The sequence below is a fragment of the Corythoichthys intestinalis genome, chromosome 19, assembly GCF_030265065.1.
Source record: "Corythoichthys intestinalis isolate RoL2023-P3 chromosome 19, ASM3026506v1, whole genome shotgun sequence".
NCBI classification, from domain to species: domain Eukaryota; kingdom Metazoa; phylum Chordata; class Actinopteri; order Syngnathiformes; family Syngnathidae; genus Corythoichthys; species Corythoichthys intestinalis.
The window spans coordinates 4,225,170-4,249,057 of record NC_080413.1 but is presented as its reverse complement, the minus strand read 5'-3'; the positions used below and the strand labels follow the sequence as shown (position 1 = coordinate 4,249,057).

The 23,888-nt window shown below is 40.2% G+C and overlaps 1 protein-coding gene across 7 annotated transcripts in view; it reads right to left on the bottom strand.

Moving 5' to 3' along the window:
- ppp1r13bb (protein phosphatase 1, regulatory subunit 13Bb) overlaps nucleotides 1-23,888 on the bottom strand; it is a 54,897-nt gene that overhangs the window by 5,913 nt on the left and 25,096 nt on the right. For 4 of the 7 annotated variants that reach the window (XM_057822878.1, XM_057822879.1, XM_057822874.1 and 1 more), the window contains 8 exons: nucleotides 14,403-14,504; nucleotides 11,000-11,174; nucleotides 10,731-10,930; nucleotides 8,699-8,863; nucleotides 7,580-7,772; nucleotides 7,239-7,361; nucleotides 3,230-3,357; nucleotides 2,688-3,141 (listed from right to left, as the gene is read on the bottom strand). In XM_057822878.1, coding sequence (XP_057678861.1) covers nucleotides 2,688-3,141; nucleotides 3,230-3,357; nucleotides 7,239-7,361; nucleotides 7,580-7,772; nucleotides 8,699-8,863; nucleotides 10,731-10,930; nucleotides 11,000-11,174; nucleotides 14,403-14,504 — 1,540 coding nt within the window. The remainder of the gene's footprint in view (nucleotides 1-2,687; nucleotides 3,142-3,229; nucleotides 3,358-7,238; nucleotides 7,362-7,579; nucleotides 7,773-8,698; nucleotides 8,864-10,730; nucleotides 10,931-10,999; nucleotides 11,175-14,402; nucleotides 14,505-23,888) is intronic. The other 3 variants (XM_057822875.1, XM_057822876.1, XM_057822877.1) reach the window with 3 other exon arrangements.

Here is a 23,888-nt window from a genome sequence, read left to right as displayed (position 1 = left end):
TGCCAATTTGGGAGTAATTTAGATAAAAAGTTAATTAGCATCGCTCGAAACGTTCGCTACAACAGCCTTCCAGAGAAGTCTACTGCTTTAAGATGGCGGCTGTTTACTATCGCCGGCAAGTGTCATTTCGCATCTAGTTTTCTCTACATGTGCTTATGCCGCCGAGTCTGTCTTTTGCATCTAGCTCTATATACATGTGATATCTACCGTAGCATTATGTGGGAGTAGTTTGTAGTGGCTGTCGGCCACAGTTAGGTATTATTGTTTTTTATCTAGCAGCATGTCCGTTTGTCATTGTGTCCCGGAGACCGCACTGACTGTGTTTTAGTTCCGCTTTACTTGGCATATTCCAATAATCGGAATTTGGATGCTTGTGAATCGCTCTCGAATCTTCCACGGCTGAATCGTGAATAATCAAAGAATCGGAAATTTCGAACACCTCTAATTATAAGTGTACCAATTGGCTGCAAACCTTCATTGCTTCAAAAATGTTCATTTTGGCTATCACTGAAATTTAAAGAGAGTAAAATTAATAACTTAAACTGTATTGTCTATTCAAAAAACTAAAACTTATTGAAATTAACTCATTCACTCCCAGCCATTTTCACCGGTGCAACCCCCTTCGCTCCCGGCCGTTTTACTGGATTTTGACTGATTTTGAAAGGCCCACAGAAAATTCTGTTCTATTGCTATATAAACATGGCACCCACCAAAAGAAAGACTAGACTCTCTTCTTTCAGCAGAAAAAAAGTAAGTTCATATCATTTTCCATTCTTTAGAAACCAGCAATAAAAAATAGCTTAGTTTGAGCAATATTCCAATTTCTGATGAAAGAACTGAGAAATTGAGCTTTTTGTGAAAGCATGCATTTCAAACATAACTTTGACTTAACACAGCTATTTTTCGCTTATGTGACATCCCGAACATCTGAATGTTTTCATTCCACAAAATAACAAGACAAATAGATCTTTTGATCGCAAAGTAAAAATTTATTTACACATGACTAAACTATTGAACTGTTGAACTATTTGCGCACATAACAACGGGGAAGGCTCTCGGCTGCTCCCGGTTGGATGAGGTGGCTCCCGGTAATCTGATGAGTCCGGATCAAGATCGGTCTCACTTTTTTCATCATCTTCATCGTTGGTTTCAACCTCGGGCTAAGGAGCAACACAATGTGAGCTCCACAGAACGCGTATGAAACCTGACACTGTTGTGGACGTCACCGTCTGTCTCATCAAGATAGATTTTTTTTTTAATCCTTCTTTGACGATGGTTTCGTTTTCTTTTCAAAACACTCCTCCAGTGTCGTTTGCCTTTTTTTCCCGATCTTTCGCCACATTTTTCTCAAATTCTCATGCATCTTCACAAGATCCCTCCAACTTCCGTTTCCCGACTAATTTTCTTCACTTCCTTTCTTGGCCCGAGATGAGTTCTTACCAAATGCGCTACTGACCTCCAGTGGCCAGTTTTATTGCTTAAAATGGGTTTTGAGCTTTGTGCATTGTATCTTAGATAGATCGGAACCTACAGATGCCTCTTGTCAGAAAAAAAAAAAAAAAAAACGCAAAAGATGTATAAATACGTTTTTGGGACACTGAATCAATTAAAAATAGAACGTATTCATACGTTTTTAAAAAGCAAATGAGTTAAAGACACTCATCTTTAATATTTATTGACAACATTGAAAATGTTAAAAAAAATGTTTAATGTGACCTTTAAGTTTATTATTTTATTTTAAAAGCGTAAAAACTAAACCTCATAATTTCGTGAAAAATTAAAATAGAAGCAAATTCAGTTTTAAACGTAATTAAAAATAACTTATTAAGACGGGGAAAAAAATGAAAATAAAACAATTGTGAAAAATCCAATACTGTTATGAGATTGACACCTGACCTGTCATAGCCCAGTCGCCTGGCGCAAAAGTGGGGTGCTGAAGCACCCCCTAGTGTTGGGGGGGAGGGGAGAAGTTTTGGTAGATTATTTTTGTTAAAAAAAAAAAACAAAACAACAAAAAAAAAAAAAACAATGGCATTCCATAATAGTGCCCAGTGAGGACAAGTTAGCTGCAGATTCAGACCGTGGAGACGAATCTGGCGAATCACTAGCCGAAGCGGGAGAGATTACTGCATATCCATAGTGCCATCCTAGATAAAATTGACCTTGACCAACTGATGACGTTCACCGACTACACACCAGAAAAGAAATCTACCTTTGGTGTCTTTAAATTGGTAAGACATGCTTGCATAGTAGCCATATTTATTGTTTGTTGTTGCAGTTGAGCTGCCGTCATGTAGAATGTTGTTGGATATTTGTGAGCAATTTATTTTAGTGTTGTGAAAAAGGGGTGTTATACCCAGACCTTTTCAAATGTGTTCACGTGTCATTGCGCAGTCTAGCTGCAGGAATTTGCATTATAATACACGGGCGCTTTTATTTCCAATACAAAAACTTACTGTACATAACATACTGTAAGTAAAATTGGACGCTGTCTTTATAGAAGCCTAGTAGTAGTATGTAAACTATTCAGCATGCGTGTTTACTGCTATTGAGGATGCCTTGTATGGAGAAAATGCGCGAGCATGATGAATTTGGACCAAAACAGCTGTTTTTGGAAGGGAAAAACTACAAAAGATTTTCAGCACCCCTGTTGTGAGTGACTTCCAGTGCCCCTGTGCATCTCTTACCTGCTTTGAGTGCAGGTTTGAGTGGCTGATTCTTCGGTGCCGCCTGCTGGAGGTACATATGATAGATGGAGCTGGAGTTCATGGTAGCCGGGCCCTTACGAGGCGACTGGGGCCGCGACCCTCTGTCCGGGATGAACGGGCGCACCGCCACGGCCGGCGGGGGGTCCAACCGCTCGCTCATGCCGGTCGGGAAGAGCGGCGCGTGGGGTTGGAAAGTGGGACTCGGTGGCACCGATATCCGCTGCTGGATCTGCTGCGAGGACGAGCCGGTGGCGGGCGGCACGCGGGCCCAGGCGGGCGCCGGGGGGTTCGGCATTTGCCGCGGCGGGGGCAGCGGGGGCGGCGCGTCCTTGCGACGCTCCAAGGAGCTCGCCGAAGACAAGTGCGAGCCGTACGGCGGCGGTTGCGGTTTGGATATGGAAGGGGACGACACGGCCATTTTGGAGTCCGGCGACTGCGGAGATAACGTTCAGACGTCATGGCTGTAACATCACAAACAAGCCGTGTACGCTTTTAAGAGGATTAGAAGAAAGCGCGCTGACCTTTTCTGCACTTGAGGCGGCGGGGCTGCCGGAAGGGGGGGTCTTAGCTTGCGAATCCGAGTCTCGTCTCTCGGGAGGCTTTAGGGATGCGCCCCCTTTCGCCGCGGGGGGCCAACCGGCGTCGCCGGCTAAAGGACGACAAGCAAGACATGGTCACGTTAATAACAGTGAAAAATAACTGCAGCGATGAAATCATGTCCACTAGAGGGCGGTGTGAATAGCACAAATGTATTCTGTTGAATATTATAGCATTGTTTGCCATCGACAGTGATAGATGTCCAATCCATTTTGAACGGGAAAAGCTGCCAGCTCCCAGTCAAAATAGATTTGACTTGAATTTCTGTTAATGGCAGCCATTGAGTTAAAATCAAGAAGGATGGAAGATGCTTGCATTTTTTTCATTTTTGTCATGAATTGGAAAGGATTTCAATGAAAAGGGACCAAAATAAATACAAAAAATAAAATGTAAAAAAATGTGATTAAAACATATTAGAAAATAAAAATAAAGGAGATAAATAGAATCAGAATGAAAATTAGTATCGAAATTAAATCATACAAAAAATCAAATTGAAAAAAAATAAAGGCAATACGATAACAATTTAAAAAATTAAAAGAAAAATAAAGGACATATGATAAAGAACGAATAAAAAATATGAAGGGAAAAACAAACAAAATGAAATTATCCAATAAAATGAAAGATATCTAAAAATTTTAACTAAAACTAAAAATCATACAAAGTCAACAGTACTACTACTAATAAAAAGGGACTATCGGAAGACTGAGAAATCCAAGAAACAAAGAAGTAAACAAGAACAATTGTGTGACAGTCTGAGAAAAATGAGAAATATGACCTCCCCGCAAGACTCTTTGAATAAATCATATTTGTGTGTGAGCTGTACCTAATTTTTGACGGTGCTTTAAAGATGCCACGTGATTGAACAGGCTGGTGTGATCATAGAACAGTAAGCTTGAGTCTGATGGTATAATGGAGTCATGTGATTATTTTTGCGACGTCTCTTTTGTAAAACTGGTAGAGCTACTGTTGGCATCACTAGCAAAAAAAAAAAAAGAAAATCTAATATGTAGAACAAATAAGAAAAATGTAACGTTAGCGTAGCCCAAATTAGCGGAGTAAGAGTAGCGTTTCTTTTTTACAAATTTACTCAAGTAAAAAGTATGGATTAGCATAGACTCCACCATCAGTGGACAAGACAGCTCCCACAGACATTGCACCATGGCTTCCGACCTAGGCAGAACGTTGAGTTAGCTTTCACTGAGATAAACTCAAACACACGCGGCGTTCTAACGCCGAATTTCGGTGGATATAAGACAAAGGTTTTACTGCATACAAGCAGGCAGGAGTGCCTCAAGAGTGATTCAGTCGAGGATTCAAGGGGGCTCACGTCGCATATCTAGGTTGCTATTTGATGATATCTAGTGTATGTGCACGAGTGTTGTCGGGCATTAAAAAAGTTAACAAACGCGACAGAAGTCACGTCTGCTCATTACTGCACAACACCAGCATTTGACAATCGACTTTCATAAACAGGATGAGTTTGAAGTACAGCGCTCTTAATTTGCCATTCATTGTTCATCAAGTAACCGTGAAATAGCTCTCAGTGTCATTCCGGGGTGTCCAGCTGTCTATTGTCAAAGCGAGGTTGTTCGTAGCAGCCAAATCGGCAACAATATATTAGCGGACTTTGTTGTACGTATCCGTAAATACAGTTTTTGTTAAATATGTACGAGTGCGGATAGCATATCAGCTCACCCAAAATGCTGCCAAACAACGGATCTGTATGACATTGAAGCCAGCAAGCCGTCTCAGGAGTAGAGGAGGGGGGCTGCTAGCAGCAGAGTTTGTTTTTTCAAGGCAAAGCTGCGCCGGACATTTTAGCGAGAGAGACGACAAAAATAAATTTGGAAAATACATTTTGGGAACTTTTCATTTGGATTGAATGTTTTTGATATTGAATCGAAGAGGGCATATCGAACGGTTCAATGTAAAACCGAGTATTGTTGCATCCTTAGTAAGTTTTAAGATGTGTTTTAAGTTTATTAAGATGCTTCTTCATGCTTTCCTCAAGTATTGAGTTTCTGATGTGAAAATTGAGTGATTTATTAACTGTTGAAAACTTTCACTAAATTAAAAAAAACAATTTGCTATTTTGGGCAAAACTTACCGTGAGGCAAAAGAATGTGGGGAAAAAAAACAGAAAATCACATTGTTTGATTTTTAAATAATTTACTTGCAAATATCATGGTGGAAAATAAGTATTTGGTCTATACCAAAAGTTCATCTCAATACTTTGTTATGTACCCTTTGTTGGCAATAATGGAGGCCAAACATTTTCTGTAACTCTTCACAAGCTTTTCACACACTGTTGCTGGTATTTTAGCCCATTCCTCCATGCAGATCTCCTCTACAGCAGTGATGTTTTGGGGCTGTCGTTGGGCAACAAGGACTTTCAACTCCCCCCACAGATTTTCTGTGGGGTTGAGATCTGGAGACTGGCTAGGCCACTCCAGGACCTTGAAATACTTTTTACGAAGCCACTCCTTTGTTGCCCTGGCTGTATGTTTGGTAACATTGTCATGCTGAAAGACCCAGCCACATCTCATCTTCACTGCCCTTGCTGACGGAAGGAGATTTTCACTCAAAATCTCTCGATACATGGCCCCATTCATTCTTTCCTTTACACAGATCAGTCGTCCTGGTCCCTTTGCAGAAAATCAGCCCCAAAGCATGATGTTTCCACCCCCATGCTTCACAGTGGGTATGGTGCAATTCAGTATTCTTTTTCCTCTAAACAAGAGAACCTGTGTTTCTACCAAAAAGTTCTATTTTGGTTTCATCTGAGTATAACACATTCTCCCAGTCCTCTTCTGGATCATCCTAATGCTCTCTAGCGAACCGCAGACGGGCCTACACGTGTACTTTCTTCAGCAGGCAGACACGTCTGCCAGTGCAGGATTTGAGTCCCTGACGGCGCATTGTGTTACTGATAGTAGCTTTTGTTACTGTGGTCCCAGCTCTCTGTAGGTCATTCACTACATCCCCCCGTGTGGTTCTGGGATTTTTGTTCCCCGTTCTTGTTATCATTTTGACGCCACGGGGTGAGGAGGGAGTTTAAAGTCCGTGTTGCCCAACGACAGCCCCAAACCATCACTGCTCTAGAGGAGATCTGCATGGAGGAATGGGCCAAAATACCAGCAACAGTGTGTGAAAAGCTTGTGAAGAGTTACAGAAAACGTTTGGCCTCCGTTATTGCCAACAAAGGGTACATAACAAAGTATTGAGATGAGCTTTTGGTATAGACCAAATACTTATTTTCCACCATGATTTGCAAATCAATTCTTTAAAAATCAAACAATGTGATTTTTTTTTTTTTTTCCCACATTCTGTCTCTCATGGTTAAGGTTTACCCATGTTGACAATTACAGGCCTCGCTAATATTTTCAAGTGGGAGAACTTGAACAATTAGTGGTTGACTAAATACTTATTTGCCCCACTGTATATGATCTGTTAATATATTTTTGTGCATCTAGCTTAAAATTTGAGAATGTAATAGCCACTTTAGGTTTTGTTACACTTGTATCAAAAAAATAATTACTCAGGATTTTATTAGGGAACGACTTAGAATTTTTTAATGCTCACGGAGACTCATATATGCCTAAGGGAGGTGCCTGTTTTGGTTTTAGGTCACTAGTGGCTTCAGGTTTTGAAAATATTTGAAGTTTTTGAAAATAGGCCCCCTACGGATCAGCCCCGTGTCCTATCAACTGATTGTGAAGTCTATGGGATTAGTAAGCACATTTTTCTGAAAAACTTACTCAAGCCAATGTAATGGAATAAATGTATGCATTACTACCCACCTCTAGTTGTGCAACTGGATGATTACAGTTACGCATCTATGCTTCTTATCATCGATGATGATTAATCAATCTCCGGATGAGTCATTAAAACTAAAACAAAAAAGTTAGCGCATCCTCTCCACTGCGCACTCACGGGACGTGCTGTCAGAACTAGAGGCTGCTCCCGGACCCGGGTGAGACTCAGGCAGCGGGTCCACGACGATGTCTAAATCGGACACTTTCCAGGTGCCGCCGGGCGGCTTTTGCGCGCCGCCGTCTGCCAGCGTCCACCCCGCGCCCCGCCAACCCGCCCACACAGACACGTGAGAGGAGAAGAGAGGAATAGGAAGGAGGACAGTCACAGGTTTTGACGACAACAACAGCACACGGGAGAAGAGTCACGTTAGAGTAAAGGAAGGAAACTACAGGAAAACAGGAAGTCAGGTAAAGGAAGAAAAGGTTCGTCGTGCAAAAGGAAGAAATTTTAGCACCGACCTGACTTGGCACGGCCTTGGTTAGCTTGGTTATTAACACCCAAAGTTTGCGGCTTGAGCGGTTCCGGCGGCAAGACGTAACCGCCGTCCTGTCGGGTCGGCACGGGTACTTGGATGTAAGGCCCCACGGCAGCCACGCGCCCCAACGTGCCGGTAGCCGGCTGCGGGGACGGCGGGCCGTTTGCTCGGTTGAGCTGTAGAAGGAAAGACGCTTAATATTAGGGATGTGACAATATATCTTGATAGATTTTAGGTTATAGATATGCTCCCACCGAGAATCGATACAGGTAGTCCCCGGGTTACAACGGGTTAGTCTCGTCCGGCATTGTCGCCAGTCGTTTTTTTTTTTTTAAGTTGCGTAAAGTACCTTATTGTAGCACACCGTATCTTATTTTTAACTTTATTAACTTGACATGAGCTGTACTGCATACAAACAGGAAGGATTGTCTCAGGAGCTATTTGTTCGAGGATTCAAGGTAATCATTATATTTTTCGTACCATGCATGCATTTTGAAATGTTAAATGCATTTTTTTTTAAAAATACCTGACCTTAGCCACAAACGATATAAAAATGAGGATCTAAGTGGAACAAAAGAACAATTGGCTTTCATAGCAAAAGTCCGTTAACTTAAATGCTATAAAATGCCAACTTTTTTTACAATGCACTTAACAAATCGTTCAAACAGATATTCCATAAAAGAACTGCTAAATATACTTCTAAACTAAATAACGAACATATAAACAAACATTAGCTCAAATAAAATATACCTTATGTTGGTCTTAACAGGGAGCAGCTATATTCAGCCATGTTAGACGAGTTATCGCATTTACACTGTTGCCACTAGAGGGAAGTGTATCCACCTAAATCAATAAAACTAAATGCAACACTTTCAAAACAAATCATTACAACGTCACCCTAATTAAATGAATATTCGAAGCAGCAACATTTTATTCAAAGCTTTTTTCAAATCGAATTAGTCGTGTTAATCGATTAATCGTTACAGCACTAATCTAAATCACAAAGATATTAAAAGACCCAACCAATAAAAAAATCTAGCGAAATATCATTTGAGATGTTCTGGCAGAGACTGAGAGATGTGTTGAGCGCTTCTAGCCTTACAGGGAGGTTCTCTTTTTGACGTGCCTCAGCTTTTTTCTTGTAGAGGCGCTCCCGCAGCTCGCTGATGCGCTTGTCCATGAGTGTCACCTCCATGTTGCGTTTGTTGAGGAGCTCCTTCTGTTGCTGAAGCTTGCTATTTTGCTCCTGGTTTAGCTTGTTGCGAATCTGAGAAGACGACACTTCAGCGTTAATTCATCACTAGCCTTCCTACTTGTAAAACGTATGTATCGGTCTTGGAAATTTGTGATTTACAGTAACAGTTAAAAAAAAAAGTGCACCAAAATTGGTACTTTCAACATTAAATCCCATCATCACATTGACTTTAATGCATTAAGTATTGAAGCGCAGAATTGCTGACTTGAACAAGCCAGAACTGCAAATATTGTGCCTTATGTAGTTACTATTTTGCACCAAAAGATGGCAGGTCTATATGCCTAAATTTTATAGTGGAAAGTAATTTTGTGTTTAATTCATGTTGAACGATTAACAGAATCAAGAAGCAAAAATTAAAAAAACATTTCCAAATTTTTGTCCGAAATTGGACCATTTTTGACCAAAACTTTAATTCGCGTTGGACGCTTTACATATTTATATTTGAAGACATTTACAAAAAAAAAAAAAAAATCACCACATATTTTCACATTTCCAATTGTTTGTCCGAAAAACAACCAGTTTTGACCAAAAATGGACCATTTTTGACAAAATTTTTATTTTAACAGTTATTTAACATTTTATCGAATTTGAACAAAAATTTACTATTTTTGGACCAAATATCCAATTTTAAAATGATTCTCCCCCCAAAAAATCACATATTTTATCATTTATTTTTTATTATTTAAATTTTTGATAACAAGGCAATTTAGACCCCCCAAAAGAGTAAAAAAAAAAATCCCCAAACAACCAATCATTTCACACATTTACATTTAAACAGATCTACAAAAAATCTGATAATTTTACACTTTAAACAACCAGTTTTGACCAAAAATTGACCATTTTTGACAAAATTTTAATTCTAACTATTTTTATTGTTTAACATTTTTTAATCCAATTTGAACAAAAATGTACTATTTTTGGACAAAATGTCAATTTTTGAACGGATTCTATTTTTTTCCAATCAAATTTTATTATTTATTTTTTAAAATTTAAGTTTTTGACCAAAAAGGCCATTTTGACCTCTATAAAGTAGTTTTTTTTTTTTTTAACAAAAACCTAATTAATTGCAGTCATGACAAACATTGAGATTCAAACAGATCCGCAAAAAAAAAAAAATCAACATATTTTGACACTTTGAAATTTGTCCAAAAAAAGCACTTTTCACCAAAAATGTAAAAATTTTGAGCAGCTTCCAAAAAAAGCATATTTTATCATTTATTCCCAAAAATTACAATTTTGACAAAAAGGCCATTTTGACCCCCAAAAAGTCACTTCTTTTTCCGACCAAAAACCTCATGTTAGTCATTTAACACGTTTACATTTAAACAGATCCACACAAAAAAAAAATTAAATATTTTCAAATTTCCAAATTTTTGTCCAAAAAACAACCAGTTTTGACCAAAAATTGGCCACTTTTGCCAATATTTTTATTTTAATTTTAACAACATTTTTTTATCCAATTTGAACAAAAATTTGTAATTTTTGGACCAAACGTCCATTTTTGGACGGATTCTTAAAAAAACAAAAAAACAAAAACAAAAACAAAAAAACTTATTTTTTGTAGGTTAAATTTTTGACAAAAAAAGCCATTTTTACCCCAAAAAAAAGTAACAAGTTTTTTTTTTATTTACCAAAAACCTAATCTATTTTAGTCATTTCACACATTTACATTTAAACAGGTCCACCCAAAAAAAGACATATTTTCACATTTTCAAGTTTTTGTCCAAAAAACAACCACAGTTTTGACCAAAAATTTACCATTTTTTAACCAAAAACATCTGAATACACTATACTGACTCATACTATTCAAACGGATGCTCACAAAATTTTTAACAAAAAAGCAACCATTTTTGACCAGATCATTGCTTCTTAACAGTACCTGGAGCTCCTGGTACAGCTTCCGGAGCTCCAGTGCAGCAGTGCCGGTCACTTGTCCGCCCAGGGTGGTTTGAATGCCATTGAGCTTTCCCCGACGCAGGTCCTCCAACTGCAGGCTGAGCTGCTCCACCCGCAGCACGGCCGCCTGCAGCTCGGCCTGCTTCTCCTGGAAAAGTCCGCTCACCTGCTCGATCTCTGCGGCTAACAAAAATCATTAAAACGCTTAGCAAATCGCTCGCCCGGCCCAAAGAACTCCAAAAGAATACATACACAAGTTTCCGTTGATGACCTTGCTGTAGTCAACCTGACCCCGCATGGCACGGATCTTCTTAAGCTTGGCCTCCTGACTCTCCACGCGCTCCTTCAGCCGCTGCAGCTTCTCGCTCTCGGTGGCCGACTGCTGCTGACGTCGCTCCTGCTGCTTCAGGTAGCGTAAACGCTGCTCCTTTAGTGGAGACACACAAAAAAGCAACATTAAGAACAAATGGAAATAATGATTATTCACTGCTAGCCCTCCCAACTTTTTGTAAATCGTGTGTATTTGTGACGTTTCTGACTAAATATGTACCTTTGTTTGACCAAAAATTGACCATTTTGACCAAAAATTGACCATTAAATCCAAATGACATATTCAATGTCAACACATACATTCCATTCCCATTCTTGTTAATTGGATTTAAACATTCACATTCGTACTAACCATTTTCGACCAAAAATATTCAACACATTCAAATACAAGGTTCATATCTTTGACATATTACTAAAACAAGTAACTTTTCACACTTTTTTGAGCAAAAGAAAAATATTTTTTAACCATAAAATTCTCATAAAATCACATTGACACATTGAAATATGAGGTTCACTTCCTTTCCAAGTCATATCCTTCATGTCTCAAAATTTTATAAAAATAATTGACACATTGTCACATTTTTGACCAAAATGTCATCATTCCTGACCAAAAAAAAAAAAAAAATCAAAATTCTTATTGATACATTCAAACACCATATTCACACATTTGCCTAATATTTCAACCTATTACTAAAAATTGAAAATTTTGACATGTTCACATTTATGACAAAAACATCCTTTTTGACCAAAACCCCCATTAAATCCTATTGAAACATTCAAATACAAGATTTTTCTTTAATCAAAATATCGTTTTTGACAAAATAATCAAAATCCCATTGACTCATTCAAATGCAATATTCACAAATTTGCCCATCCACATCCTTCATATTTCAGTTTAAGACACTTCTGACATGCTCACATTTTTGACCAAAACCTTCCCATTAAATCCCATTGAAACATTCAAATACAAGATTCACAAATTTCACAACTGACATTTTTTACCAACAAAATTACCATCAACTCCACCAAAAAAAAAAAAAAAACACCTCCAACTGTTTAGCGGCTTCGCAGCCCGCACACAATCAAACGTTCGGCTTTGCGTGAAGGCTAAGGCAGGTCAAATGACTTCATTTCTCCACCCAACTGAGAAGTGCTCCACTTCTCGGCACTAAAATAGGAAGCGACAGGCCCAGGTTTCCAAATGACTGCAGGGCACGGAGGGGGCCCACATTTCAGGCGCTATTTGATTCACGCGTGACTGATTGACAGGCCACCAGCCGCGGCAACGTGTCTGAATGTACTATGAGAAATATTTCTTGTAATTAATTCATTAATTGGATATATGTAATTAAGTTTTCAGTTGATGTCAATTGAAGTCATTGTATGTCAATAACTAAAATACTATGGAGGTAGATTTGTGTCTTTGTTATTCAATCAAAATGAATGGAATAGTATCTTTTCTCGTAATTACTCATAAAAACACACCCAATATAAAATAAATAGCATTTATATCATAGTTTAACAAAAAACATGCGGAGTATATTTGATAATATGAACAGTTGGACTTGAAATGATTAGAATTTGCAGTGCCAAGACAACAGGCAGATAAGGGCAGAACAGATACAGGACGCCTTCTGACCACGGAAGCCCAACGCACGCGTCATGCAGCTGACTGAACAAGATTGACACTGACAAGCAGGTGATAGGCAGGACATCTACAAGCATACGTCTGCCAGACCAAATCCTGCAATCAAATCTTCTGGACAGTCCAGAACAAATGGCGGGACATCTAGTCTTGCCACAAGGAACATCTAATACAGAGGAAACCGCGACCGAGACGTGAATAGTCAGCACTCACCTGGTGCCGAGGATGGTAAAATCCTTAATTCTCGTTGCCCTGACAACAGTAAAACCCGAATTCTCCTGTCCAACCCACAAGACACAATCATCCTAAACAACGCTCAAACATACCGGTCTTCCAGACCACAGCCCGTCTCACCAGAGCCTTTAAAAGACTGAATGTTTAACTAATTGTGGTCATTTTTCTCGGGAATCTTTAGTTGACTTGTAATAGGGTGACCCTGGACCCAGTTTGCCTCCTCGCTGTATTATTGTTTCCAACTTGGGATAAATTGTGAACTTGTGTTTCAAAGCCTTTTTCCAGCTTTTAAAATGAAGTCAGTACAAGAGGTTAGGACTAAGTTGACTGCGCGGAGTTTGACCTTTTGGCCGAGTTGTCCGATGTTCCGCCAGCCCGGGGGGTTTTGGCACGGTTCGGCTGGCGTATTCCCGGCAATTTGGCTGAAAGGTCGGATTCATTAAAAAAAAAATAAAAAATAAAAAATAGTTGCTTCAATCGAAAAAAGTCACTTCAATTCAAAAAAATGTGTTTGAATGCAAAAAATAAGTTTGAGACTTTAAAAAAAAAAAAAAAAAAAAAAAAATTGAAAACTTTAATTCTTTGATTTGAATATGAAAGGGGGAACTTAAGTGACGTATGCCATAAAGATGTCATTTGTATTTTTTTTTTTTTGCGGCAGGTTTCCTGCCACCCTCCTTATGAAAATATTTTATAAAGGTTGAAAAGTTACCAAGTGTTGCTTTAAGAGCCTTGTTTAAAAAAAAAAAAAAAAACAATTATATAGCAAGCTAGCGGACTTTTGCTATGCAAGTCCGCCAATTGTTCTTTTGTTGTACTTGGAACCTCATTTTTTTAATACTGTTTGAGGCGAAGCTCTGGTATTTTAATTGATTTTCAAATGCATTTATTGCGAAATGAAATTCTGCATAGTTTGAAAAATCATTCTGATAATTTAATTTTGTATTCACATTTTATGCTCTTTTGACAGTACAATCTTAAAAAGCCTTGTTTTACATTACTTAAAATGTATTCTGCAATGTTCAATGTTCCTAATTTGATTACTCGATTCTTCAAACTCACTAATTGATAAATCAACCTATGACTTAAATAATCGATAACTGCAGCCCTGCAATGAGCACATGTGGCCACGAGCACACAAGCATGGAAAGGACACGACCAGCATCGTGACTCATGCTGTGTCCCACCTCCTTTGTTACATAATATTTGCCCGAGTCCGGGGTCACGACAAAATGATGTTCGGAGCCACAAAGCCACAAAAGGAAAAAAAAAACTTGACTGCAGTTTGTGGTGAGCAGATTTAAGAATTAAAATTTCAAGAAGATAGCTCACGCTAAGACAGCGAGCGTGTGGTTTTTTTTTTATGATGGATGAGAGCTTCGCCCACTAGCGAACGGGCCTCGAATGAAACATTTATTGAGCATTTAAAGTTTGCGACCGCGCTACCTTAGCGACGAGCATCTGCTGCTGAGCTTCAATTTGCTGCTGCTGCCTGGTGGCCATTTCCTGGAGCTCGGAAAGCGTCAGCTCCACGCGAGGATTCCCCACCTGCACGCAAATGACAACATGATTTTGACCTCTTTGATCGCTAGGATTTAGCATATAGCAGCCCACAATTGGACATCTATCATCGTCAGTGCCACTTCAATAGTTTAGATTACGTGGTCATCACTAGAGTTGGGCTATCAAAACTCCTTTAAACTCATTAATAAGTGGTAAAAAAGACTCATTCTTTGCAGATGATAAAGAAAACGGAGGAATGAAAAGGTATCTGAACTTTTTGGAATTTCTCATGTTTCTGCATAAAATCATCAAATGTGATCTGACCTTTGTGAAAATCGCACAGATGAAAAAATAGTGTCTGCTTTAACTAAAACCAGCCAAAAATTCATACGTTTTCATATTTTAATGAGGATAGTATTCAAAACAACGTCAAAACGGGGGTAAATAAGTAAGTGAACCATCACATTTAATATTTTGTGGCCCCCCTTTGGCAGCAATAACTTCAACCAGGCGCTTCCTGTAGCTGCAGATCAGCCTGGCACATCGATCAGGACTAAACTTGGCCCATTCTTCTCTACAAAACTGCTGCAGGGCAGTCAAATTCCTAGGATGTCTAGCATGAATGGATGTCTTTAGGTCATGCCACAGCATCTCACTGGGGTTCAAGTCTGGACTTTGACTTGGCCACTCCAGAACGTGTATTTTGTTCTTTTGAAACCATTCTGAAGTCGATTTACTTCTGTGTTTTGGATCATTGTCTTGTTGCAGCATCCATCCTCTTTTTAGCTTCAACTGTCTGACAGACGGCCTCAGGTTTTACTGCAAAGCTTTTGAATTCATTCTTCCATTAATAATTGCAAGTTGTTCAGGCCCTGAGGCAGCAAAACAGCCCCAAATCATGATTCTCCCTCCACCCTGCTTCACGTTGGGGATGAAGCACTGATGTTGGTGAGCTGTTCCATTTTTCCTCCGCACATGACGTTGAGTGTTACTTCCAAACAATTCAACTTGGTCCACAAAATATTTTGCCAAAATCTCTGTGGAGTGTCCAAGTGCCTCTTTGTGAACATTAAACAAGCAACAATGTTTTTTTTTTTTTTTTTTTCAGACAGCAGTGGCTTCCTCCGTGGAGTCCTCCCATGAACACCAATCTTGGCCATAATTTTATGTATACTAGATGTGTGCACATAGATATTGGACGCCAGTGATTTCTGTAAATCTTTAGCAGACACTCTAGAGTTCTTTTTTACCTCTCTGAGTATTCTGCGCTGAACTTTTGCCATCATATTTGGTGGACAGCCACTGTAGTGGGCAGGGCAGCTTTAAACCACTCATCAGTGATTGGGCACACACCTGACAAATTGTTTGGTAAAAATTGGTTTCCATTGCTCTTTAAGTGTCCTTAGGCAGAGGGTTCACTTACTTATTTCCTCCCTTCTGTCACTGTTTGCATATTATCCTCATTAAAATACGAAAACCTATAAATGTTTGGGTGGTTTTAGTTTAAGCAGACATTTTTTTCATCTGTGTGATTTTGACAAAGATCAGATCACATTTGATGGTGATTTTATGCAGAAATGTGGGAAATTCCAAAAGGTTCAGATACTTTTTCATACCACTGAATATGAATTACTGCAATCTAGCATAATTAATTACTTTTTTAAAAATATCATCTGATCTATTATCGTGATTCTTTGAAATGTTTGCACTAACTTTCCTTCCAACAATAGTGCCATTTTTGAGAACTATACAAAGTCACGCCACAGTCGGCCATTTTGTTTATTTGCGAACGCAAAACAGGGAGATTGCAACTCTGCTTGGCTCGATCCCATTGTCGTTTTCATCAATCATGACGATGACGAAAATATTTTGTTGAAGAACAAATTTTTTAAACAGACGACGATGACAAGCTAAAAGCGTGTGTTGGGAGACTAACGTAATGAGATGAATGCCAGTTTTTGTATGATGAGACGACGAGACAAAAATGCGACATAGTTTCTTTCACCTGTTCAATATGGGTGCACTGTGGCAGTGTTTGGGTAGTGTCATTTATGTGAGATGTGCCACGCCTCTGCCTCACTGCTGTTTATGATGTGCTTCGAGCTAGGATGCGCTCCAGGCTTGCTAGTTTTAAAACACACGGTAAGATTTGTTTTCTTGAGAACATACAATGCTTTTTAGCCTTTAAAGGTTTATGTTTACACTAAATGTAACTCATAGCGTTAGCATATCATTTGCGTTACCATTAGCATTATCTTTAGCATGAAAAGCGACCTCTTAACCATTTGGAAAAGCATTTTTGCATGCAGATCATGGCGTCCTGGTGGGTATAAATAATTATAAATGCTCGTCTGTCAAGGTTCAGTCCAAATTGTTGGGAACCTGTGTTTTTTTATTTTTGGACTAAAACCTGAATTTTACATCTGAAAACATTTTGAGTATCCGTTGACTAAAACTAGACTAAACACATTTCAAAATGATTCAAATATGATTAAGACGAATAAGTATTTTTGTCCAAAAGACTAAGACAAAAATTAAAAGGGCTGCCAAAAACAACACTGGCTTGATCAAGAAATGACACATCTTATCACCAACACAACCTTAAAATTTTCACAAACACATGACTAATCATCTAGCACTACGTCAAACTCATCCCTACGTAGCGACATCCCAGCGGACTCACAAAGACGACGCATGAAACGAGTCGACGATGCAGGGGTAGTTGAAGCAGCCACGCTCCAAAAGGCACTCGGCGCCGATTTCCCCGAAGGGGAAGCCCGCGCTCCCTTCTCAAAACGGAGGAACCACCCGACTGCTCCGACCGCAATGGCGCGCGGGATGTAATCACAGCTCAGGCACCGATGCGCTTGTACTTCTCAAGTAAGTGACACAACAGTGTACTCAAAAATACTGGCGTGAATGAAATCCACGCCCCCCCTGGGCCACTTACATTTACAGACGCCGACCCGGAAGTTGGGTCTGAATCCCAAAGCAATGATCCTCTTAGAGGGTTATATCATCCAGCAGGCTGACTGATATAATCCCTTAAATCGAATATTTGCAAGGGAACCTGGACGCAGTTTAACCTCGCCACTTAGGAGGTCGAGAGACAGCTTATGGCGTCGTTGCGCAGTCAGGAAGTGCTTAGGGTGGTTTCTCAGAACTAAAAAATTGGACATTTTGGGGGATTTATAAATCACATAACTTGAGCGCACTCAACTCTCTCCGTTCTCCACAGCCCGGAGGATAAATTAGTTTCAACTCCTTGACCGCATCACTTTTCTATTGTGGAAAGTGGGACAGATGGTCCGAGAGAGGACGGCGTGCCAGAGGCTGCTTTTATCAGACGCATCTACCGACAAAAAACACGTACATGTGCGCCCTGCAGCTGCATGTTAACATGCACACAAAGCTTGTGCTTTAAAAACAACTCATTGGACAGACTGGCAGCCGGGACAGCGATAGACATTCCTATTAAAATTAGATTGGGCCTCTATCGCTGTCAATGGCAGCTACTTTTTATTAAATAACATCAAAACTGTTATAGCAGTAGGATGGTGGTTGATCAATCATAGACTCCACCATCAGTTGATAAGAAAGCTCCCACAGACATTGTGCCACGCCTTCCCATAGGGGGCCGACCTAGGCAGAACATTGAGTTGGCTTTCATCCATCCATCCATCCATTATCTTCCGCTTAGTCCGGGGTCGGGTCGCGGGGGCAGCAGCTTTAGCAGGGAAGCCCAGACTTCCCTCTCCCCAGCCACTTCAGCCAGCTCCTCCGGCGGGATTCCAAGGCGTTCCCAGGCCAGCCGAGTGACATAGTGTCTCCAGCGTGTCCTGGGTCGGCCCCGGGGCCTCCTGCCGGTGGGACATGCCTGGAACACCTCTCCAGGGAGGCGTCCAGGAGGCATCCGAACCAGATGCCCGAGCCACCTCAACTGGCTCCTCTCAACGTGGAGGAGTAGCGGCTCGACACCAAGCCCCTCCCGGATGGTCACGACCCACAGCTCGTGACCATAGGTGAGGGTAGGAACGTAGATCGACTGGTAAATCGAGAGCTTCGCCTTTTGGCTCAGCTCCTTCTTCACCACAACGGACCGGTGCAGAGTCCGCATCACTGCAGACGCTGCATTGATCCGCCTGTCAATCTCCCGCTCCCTCCTGCCCTCACTCGTGAACAAGACCCCAAGATACTTGAACTCCTCCACTTGGGGCAGGATCTCATCCCCGACCCGGAGAGGGCATGCCACCCTTTTCCGGCTGAGGACCATGGTCTCGGATTTGGAGGTGCTGATCTTCATCCCAACCGCTTCACACTCGGCTGCGAACCGCCCCAGTGAGAGTTGGAGGTCATGGCTTGATGAAGCCAGCAGCACCACATCATCTGCAAAAAGCAGAGATGCAATGCTGAGGCCACCAAACCGGAAACCCTCAACGCTTCGGCTGCGCCTAGAAATTCTGTCCATAAAAATTATGAACAGAATCGGTGACAAAGGGCAGCCTTGGCGGAGTTCAATCCTCACTGGGAACGAATTCGACTTACTGCCGGCAATGCGGACCAGACTATGACACCGGTCGTACAGGGACCGAACAGCCCTTACCAAGGGGTTCGGTACCCCTTACTCCCGGAGCACCCTCCACAGGATTCCCCTAGGCACATGGTCGAACGCCTTCTCCAAATCCACAAAACACATGTAGACTGGTTGGGCGAACTCCCATGCACCCTCGAGGACCCTGCTGAGGGTGTAGAGCCGGTCCACTGTTCCACGGCCGGGACGAAAACCACACTGCTCCTCCTGAATCCAAGATTCGACTTCCCGACGGACCCTCCTCTCCAGCACCCCTGAATAGACTTTACCAGGGAGGCTGAGGAGTGTGATTCCCCTATAATTGGAACACACCCTCCGGTCCCCCTTTTTAAAAAGGGGGACCACTACCCCGGTCTGCCAATCCAGAGGCACTGTCCCCGATGTCCACGCGATGTTGTAGAGGCGTGTCAGCCATGACAGCCCTACCACATCCAGAGCCTTTAGGAACTCCGGGCGGATCTCATCTACCCCCGGGGCCTTGCCACCGAGGAGCTTACCAACCACCTCAGTGACTTCAACCCCAGAGATCGAAGAGCCCACCTCAGAGTCCCTAGACTCTGCTTCCTCAAAGGAAGGCGTGTCGGTGGAATTGAGGAGGGCTTCGAAGTATTCTCTCCACCGACTCACGACGTCCCGAGTCGAGGTCAGCAGTATACCATCTTCACTATACACAGTGTTAATAGTGCACTGCTTTCCTCTCCTCAGACGCCGGATGGTGGACCAGAATTTCCTCAAAGCCGTCCGGAAGTCGTTTTCCATGGCCTCACCGAACTCCTCCCATGTCCGAGTTTTTGCCTCGGCGACCGCCAAAGCCGCAATCCGCTTGGCCAGCCGGTACCTGTCAGCTGCCTCCGGAGTCCCACAGGCCAAAAAGGCCTGATAGGCCTCCTTCTTCAGCTTGACGGCATCCCTTACCGCTGGTGTCCACCAGCGGGTTCGGGGATTGCCGCCACGACAGGCACCAACCACCTTACGGCCACAGCTCCGATCTGCCGCCTCAACAATGGAGGTGCGGAACATGGCCAACTCGGACTCAATGTCCCCCACCTCCCCCGGGACAAGGGAGAAGTTCTGCCGGAGGTGGGTGTTGAAACTCTTTCTGACAGGGGATTCTGCCAGACGTTCCCAGCAGACCCTCACAATACGTTTGGGCCTGCCAGGTCTGGCCAGCAACTTCCCCCGCCATCGGAGCCAACACACCACCAGGTGGTGATCAGTTGACAGCTCCGCCCCTCTCTTTTGTTGGCTTTCACTGTGATAAACTCAAACACGCTGCGTTCTAACGCTAGATTTAGGTGGAAATAGGGCAAAGGTTGTAATGCATACAAGCAGGCAGGAGTGACTCAGGAGTGATTTGGTCGAGGATTCAAGGTAATTATTATATTAAATAGCACCATGCATGCACTTTGAAACGTGGGGAGAAAAAAAAACAAAAACAAAAAAACAGCTTTCGGCCCGTTTGCCTTTTGGCTTTGACATTTAATACAGTGGTAGATAAGGAAAGACCACTGTTTACTGTGTCTAAAAATGATTATAGCGGACAGCCGGAAGCCAAATCAATTAAGACGCCACTTAAGGACATTAGACCCCAATCTCATTGATAAGCCGCTTGGTTGTTTTTCAGCGAAAACGTGCCGAATATTGCCAACAATGGTCCCGCTTTGTCAGTTTTATATCAGTAAACCAGTGAGCACTGTTAGCTTGCTCAGTGGAAAATAACCCCACACTATTGCAAACTGGAGGTGATACTGTGAGCAGCGAAAATAAAAACTGTCCTTTTGTCCAATGACATTTTTTTTCTTCTTCTTCTTCTTCTTCTTCTATTCAGTTTTGTTTTTTCCGTCAATTTTTTGGGCATATTGTCCTCATGAGTTAATGTTTCCAATCAATTTGATTTTTTTTTATTATTTACTGATTTTGTTTTTCAGTATCAAATGGTCAAAAATGTACCTTGAGTGTATTTTTACAGTTTGGATGTGACTTCTTAATTCAGGCAAATTGATGCACGTTAAGTCTTTTCTGTTACAAACAAAACAATGTTAATAAAGTTGTACTTTATAAGTTGATCTCTGTTATTTTCTCTAATAGAAAAAAAAGGATACAATGTGAGGCAGAGGCGCACTTATAATAGTAATATTATAGAAAAATGATACTATTTACAGTGGCGGCAGAGTTTGGGGGGGCGCGAAACATTTACGTCTTCCTGGGGGGGGGGCGTAACAGAAAATAATTGAGAAGCACTGAATTAGTGTAACTTTGGCTCGAAATTTTTATGTAAAATGAATGATAACAGCCCGTTTTTTGCTTTTAACCTAGAATATAGATTGTTTTCCTGTTACATCTATAGAAATTCCGCAATTTACACATTTATTTACAAGAATTTTCGACTTAAAAAGCTCTGTTTCGTGAAGACAGTCTTCTTGCATTACACAATACCATAACTTTTGCTGGAAGTATTTACGTAATATGAACAATAACTGCCCGTTTTTTTGCATTTAACCAAGAATCGAGACTGTTTTACGTTCATATCTATAGAAATTCAGCAATTTAAGCATTTATTGGTAAACATTTTCAACTTAAAAAGCTGTTTCGTGACGGCAGCCATGTTGGATTACACAATACCGTAACTTTTGTTTGAAATATTTACGTAAAATGAACGATAACTGCCCGTTTTTTGCTTTTAACGAAGAATCTAGACTGTTTTACATTCATATCTATAGAAATTTATGCAATTTATGCATTTATTTACAAGAATTTTCAACTTAAAAAGCTCTTTTTCGTGACGGCAGCCATGTTGGATTACACAGTACCGTAACTTTTACATGAAAATTTTACCTGAAATGAACGATAACTGACGTTTTTTTTTTTTTTTTTTTAATTTTAACCAAGAATCGAGACTGTTTTACCTTCATATCTATAGAAATTCCGCGATTCGAGCATTTATCTACAAGAATTTTCAACTTAGCTTTGTTTCGTTACGGCACGCATGTTGGATTACACAATAACGTGACTTTTGCTTGAAATATTTATGTAACATGAACGATAACTGCCCGTTTTTTGCTTTTAACCAAGAATCTAGACTGTTTTACGTTCAAATTTATAAAAATCCCACGATTCAAGCATTTATTTACAAGAATTTTTAACCAAAAAGCTCAGTTTCGTGACGGCAGCCATGTTGGATTACACAATACCGTAACTTTTGCTTGAAATATTTACGTAAAATGAATGATAACTGCCCATTTTTTTGCTTTTAACCAAGAATCTAGACTGTTTTCCTGTTATATATAGAGAGATTCTGCAATTTACGCATTTATTTACAAGAATTTTCCACTTAAACTCAGTTTTGTGACGGCAACCATGTTGGATTACACAATTCCGTAACTTTTGCTTGAAATGTTTACGTAAAATGAACGATAACTGCCCGTTTTCTGCATTTAACCAAGAATCGACACTGTTTTACGTTCATATCATATCCATAGAAATTTAGCCACGAATTTTTCACTTAAAAAGCTCTTTGTTTTTTGACAGCTGCCATGTTGGATTTTGTATCCCTACACAATAGCGGAATTCAACATAAATAAGTTGTGATTGTATATAGAAAAATGCAAATTTTGCTTCTGTTGAGTAAAATTAAGATGATCTTGCATGCTTTCCTCAAGTCTTAAGTTTCTGATGTGAAAATTGAGTGATTTATTAGCTGTTGAAAACAAAAAATAAGTTTGTATTTTGAGCAAAAACTTATATATGTTAAAATATTGCCATTGATCCTAAAAATGTAGGTAGTTATATCTACATTTGGTGATTTTTGTGCACCTAGCGTATAATTTGAGATTTTTGTGGCTATTTTAAGTTTTGTTATACTTGCTAAATAAAATAATAATCTGGATTTTATTAGGGAACGACTTTGAACTTTTTGATGTTGCTGCTCATGGAGACTCATATATTACCAAGGGAGGTGCCTGTTTTGGTTTTAGGTCGCTAGCGGCATTGGTTTTGAAAATATTTGAATATTAAGTTTTTGAAAATAGGCCCCCTACGGATCAGCACTGTGACCCGTCTAGTTTCAGTTTTTTTTAAGTGGTAAAGGCTTGTTTTAATTGAGAATGTTTTGGTCAGAAATTGTTACGTTTTGGTCAAAATTGAAATCTGTTAAAGTGAGAATGACTGAATTGAATGTTGATATGGTTTATTGGGAGGTTTTTGGTCAACAGAAAAAAGCTAGGTTTTAAATCCTGAAAAAAATGATTTTTGGTGGGGAGTCTATACAAATATGAATTTATGAATAGGAGTGATATTAATGTGTGAAAGTGAATGTATCAATGGGGTTTAATGATGAAGGTATAGTCGATTTTTTTTGTCAAAAATGGTCAATTTTTCGCCAAAATTTAAATCTGTACAAATATGAATGTGTGAATAGACTAACGCGTATAGGAAAAATATTAATGTGTAAAAGTGAATGTGCCAATGGGATTTAATGGGTAAAATATGGTTGATTTTTTTGTCAAAAATGGTACATTTTTGGTCAATATTTAAATCTGTTCGAATGTGAATATCAATGGGGTTTACTGGGAGGTTTTTGTTCAAAAAACGGTAGGTTTTGGTCCAAAAATTCAACATTTGAAATTGTGAAAATATGTGATTTTTGGGAGGGAATCTGTACAAATATGCATGTGTGCATCGACTAATGTGTGAAAGTGAATGTATCAATGGAGTTTATTGATGACGTTATGGTGTTTTTTATTTATTTATTTTTGTCAAAAATGGAAAGTTTTGGTCAAAATTGAAATCTATATGAATCCCATTTCAATGGGGTTTAATGGGAGGTTTTTGGTCAAGTA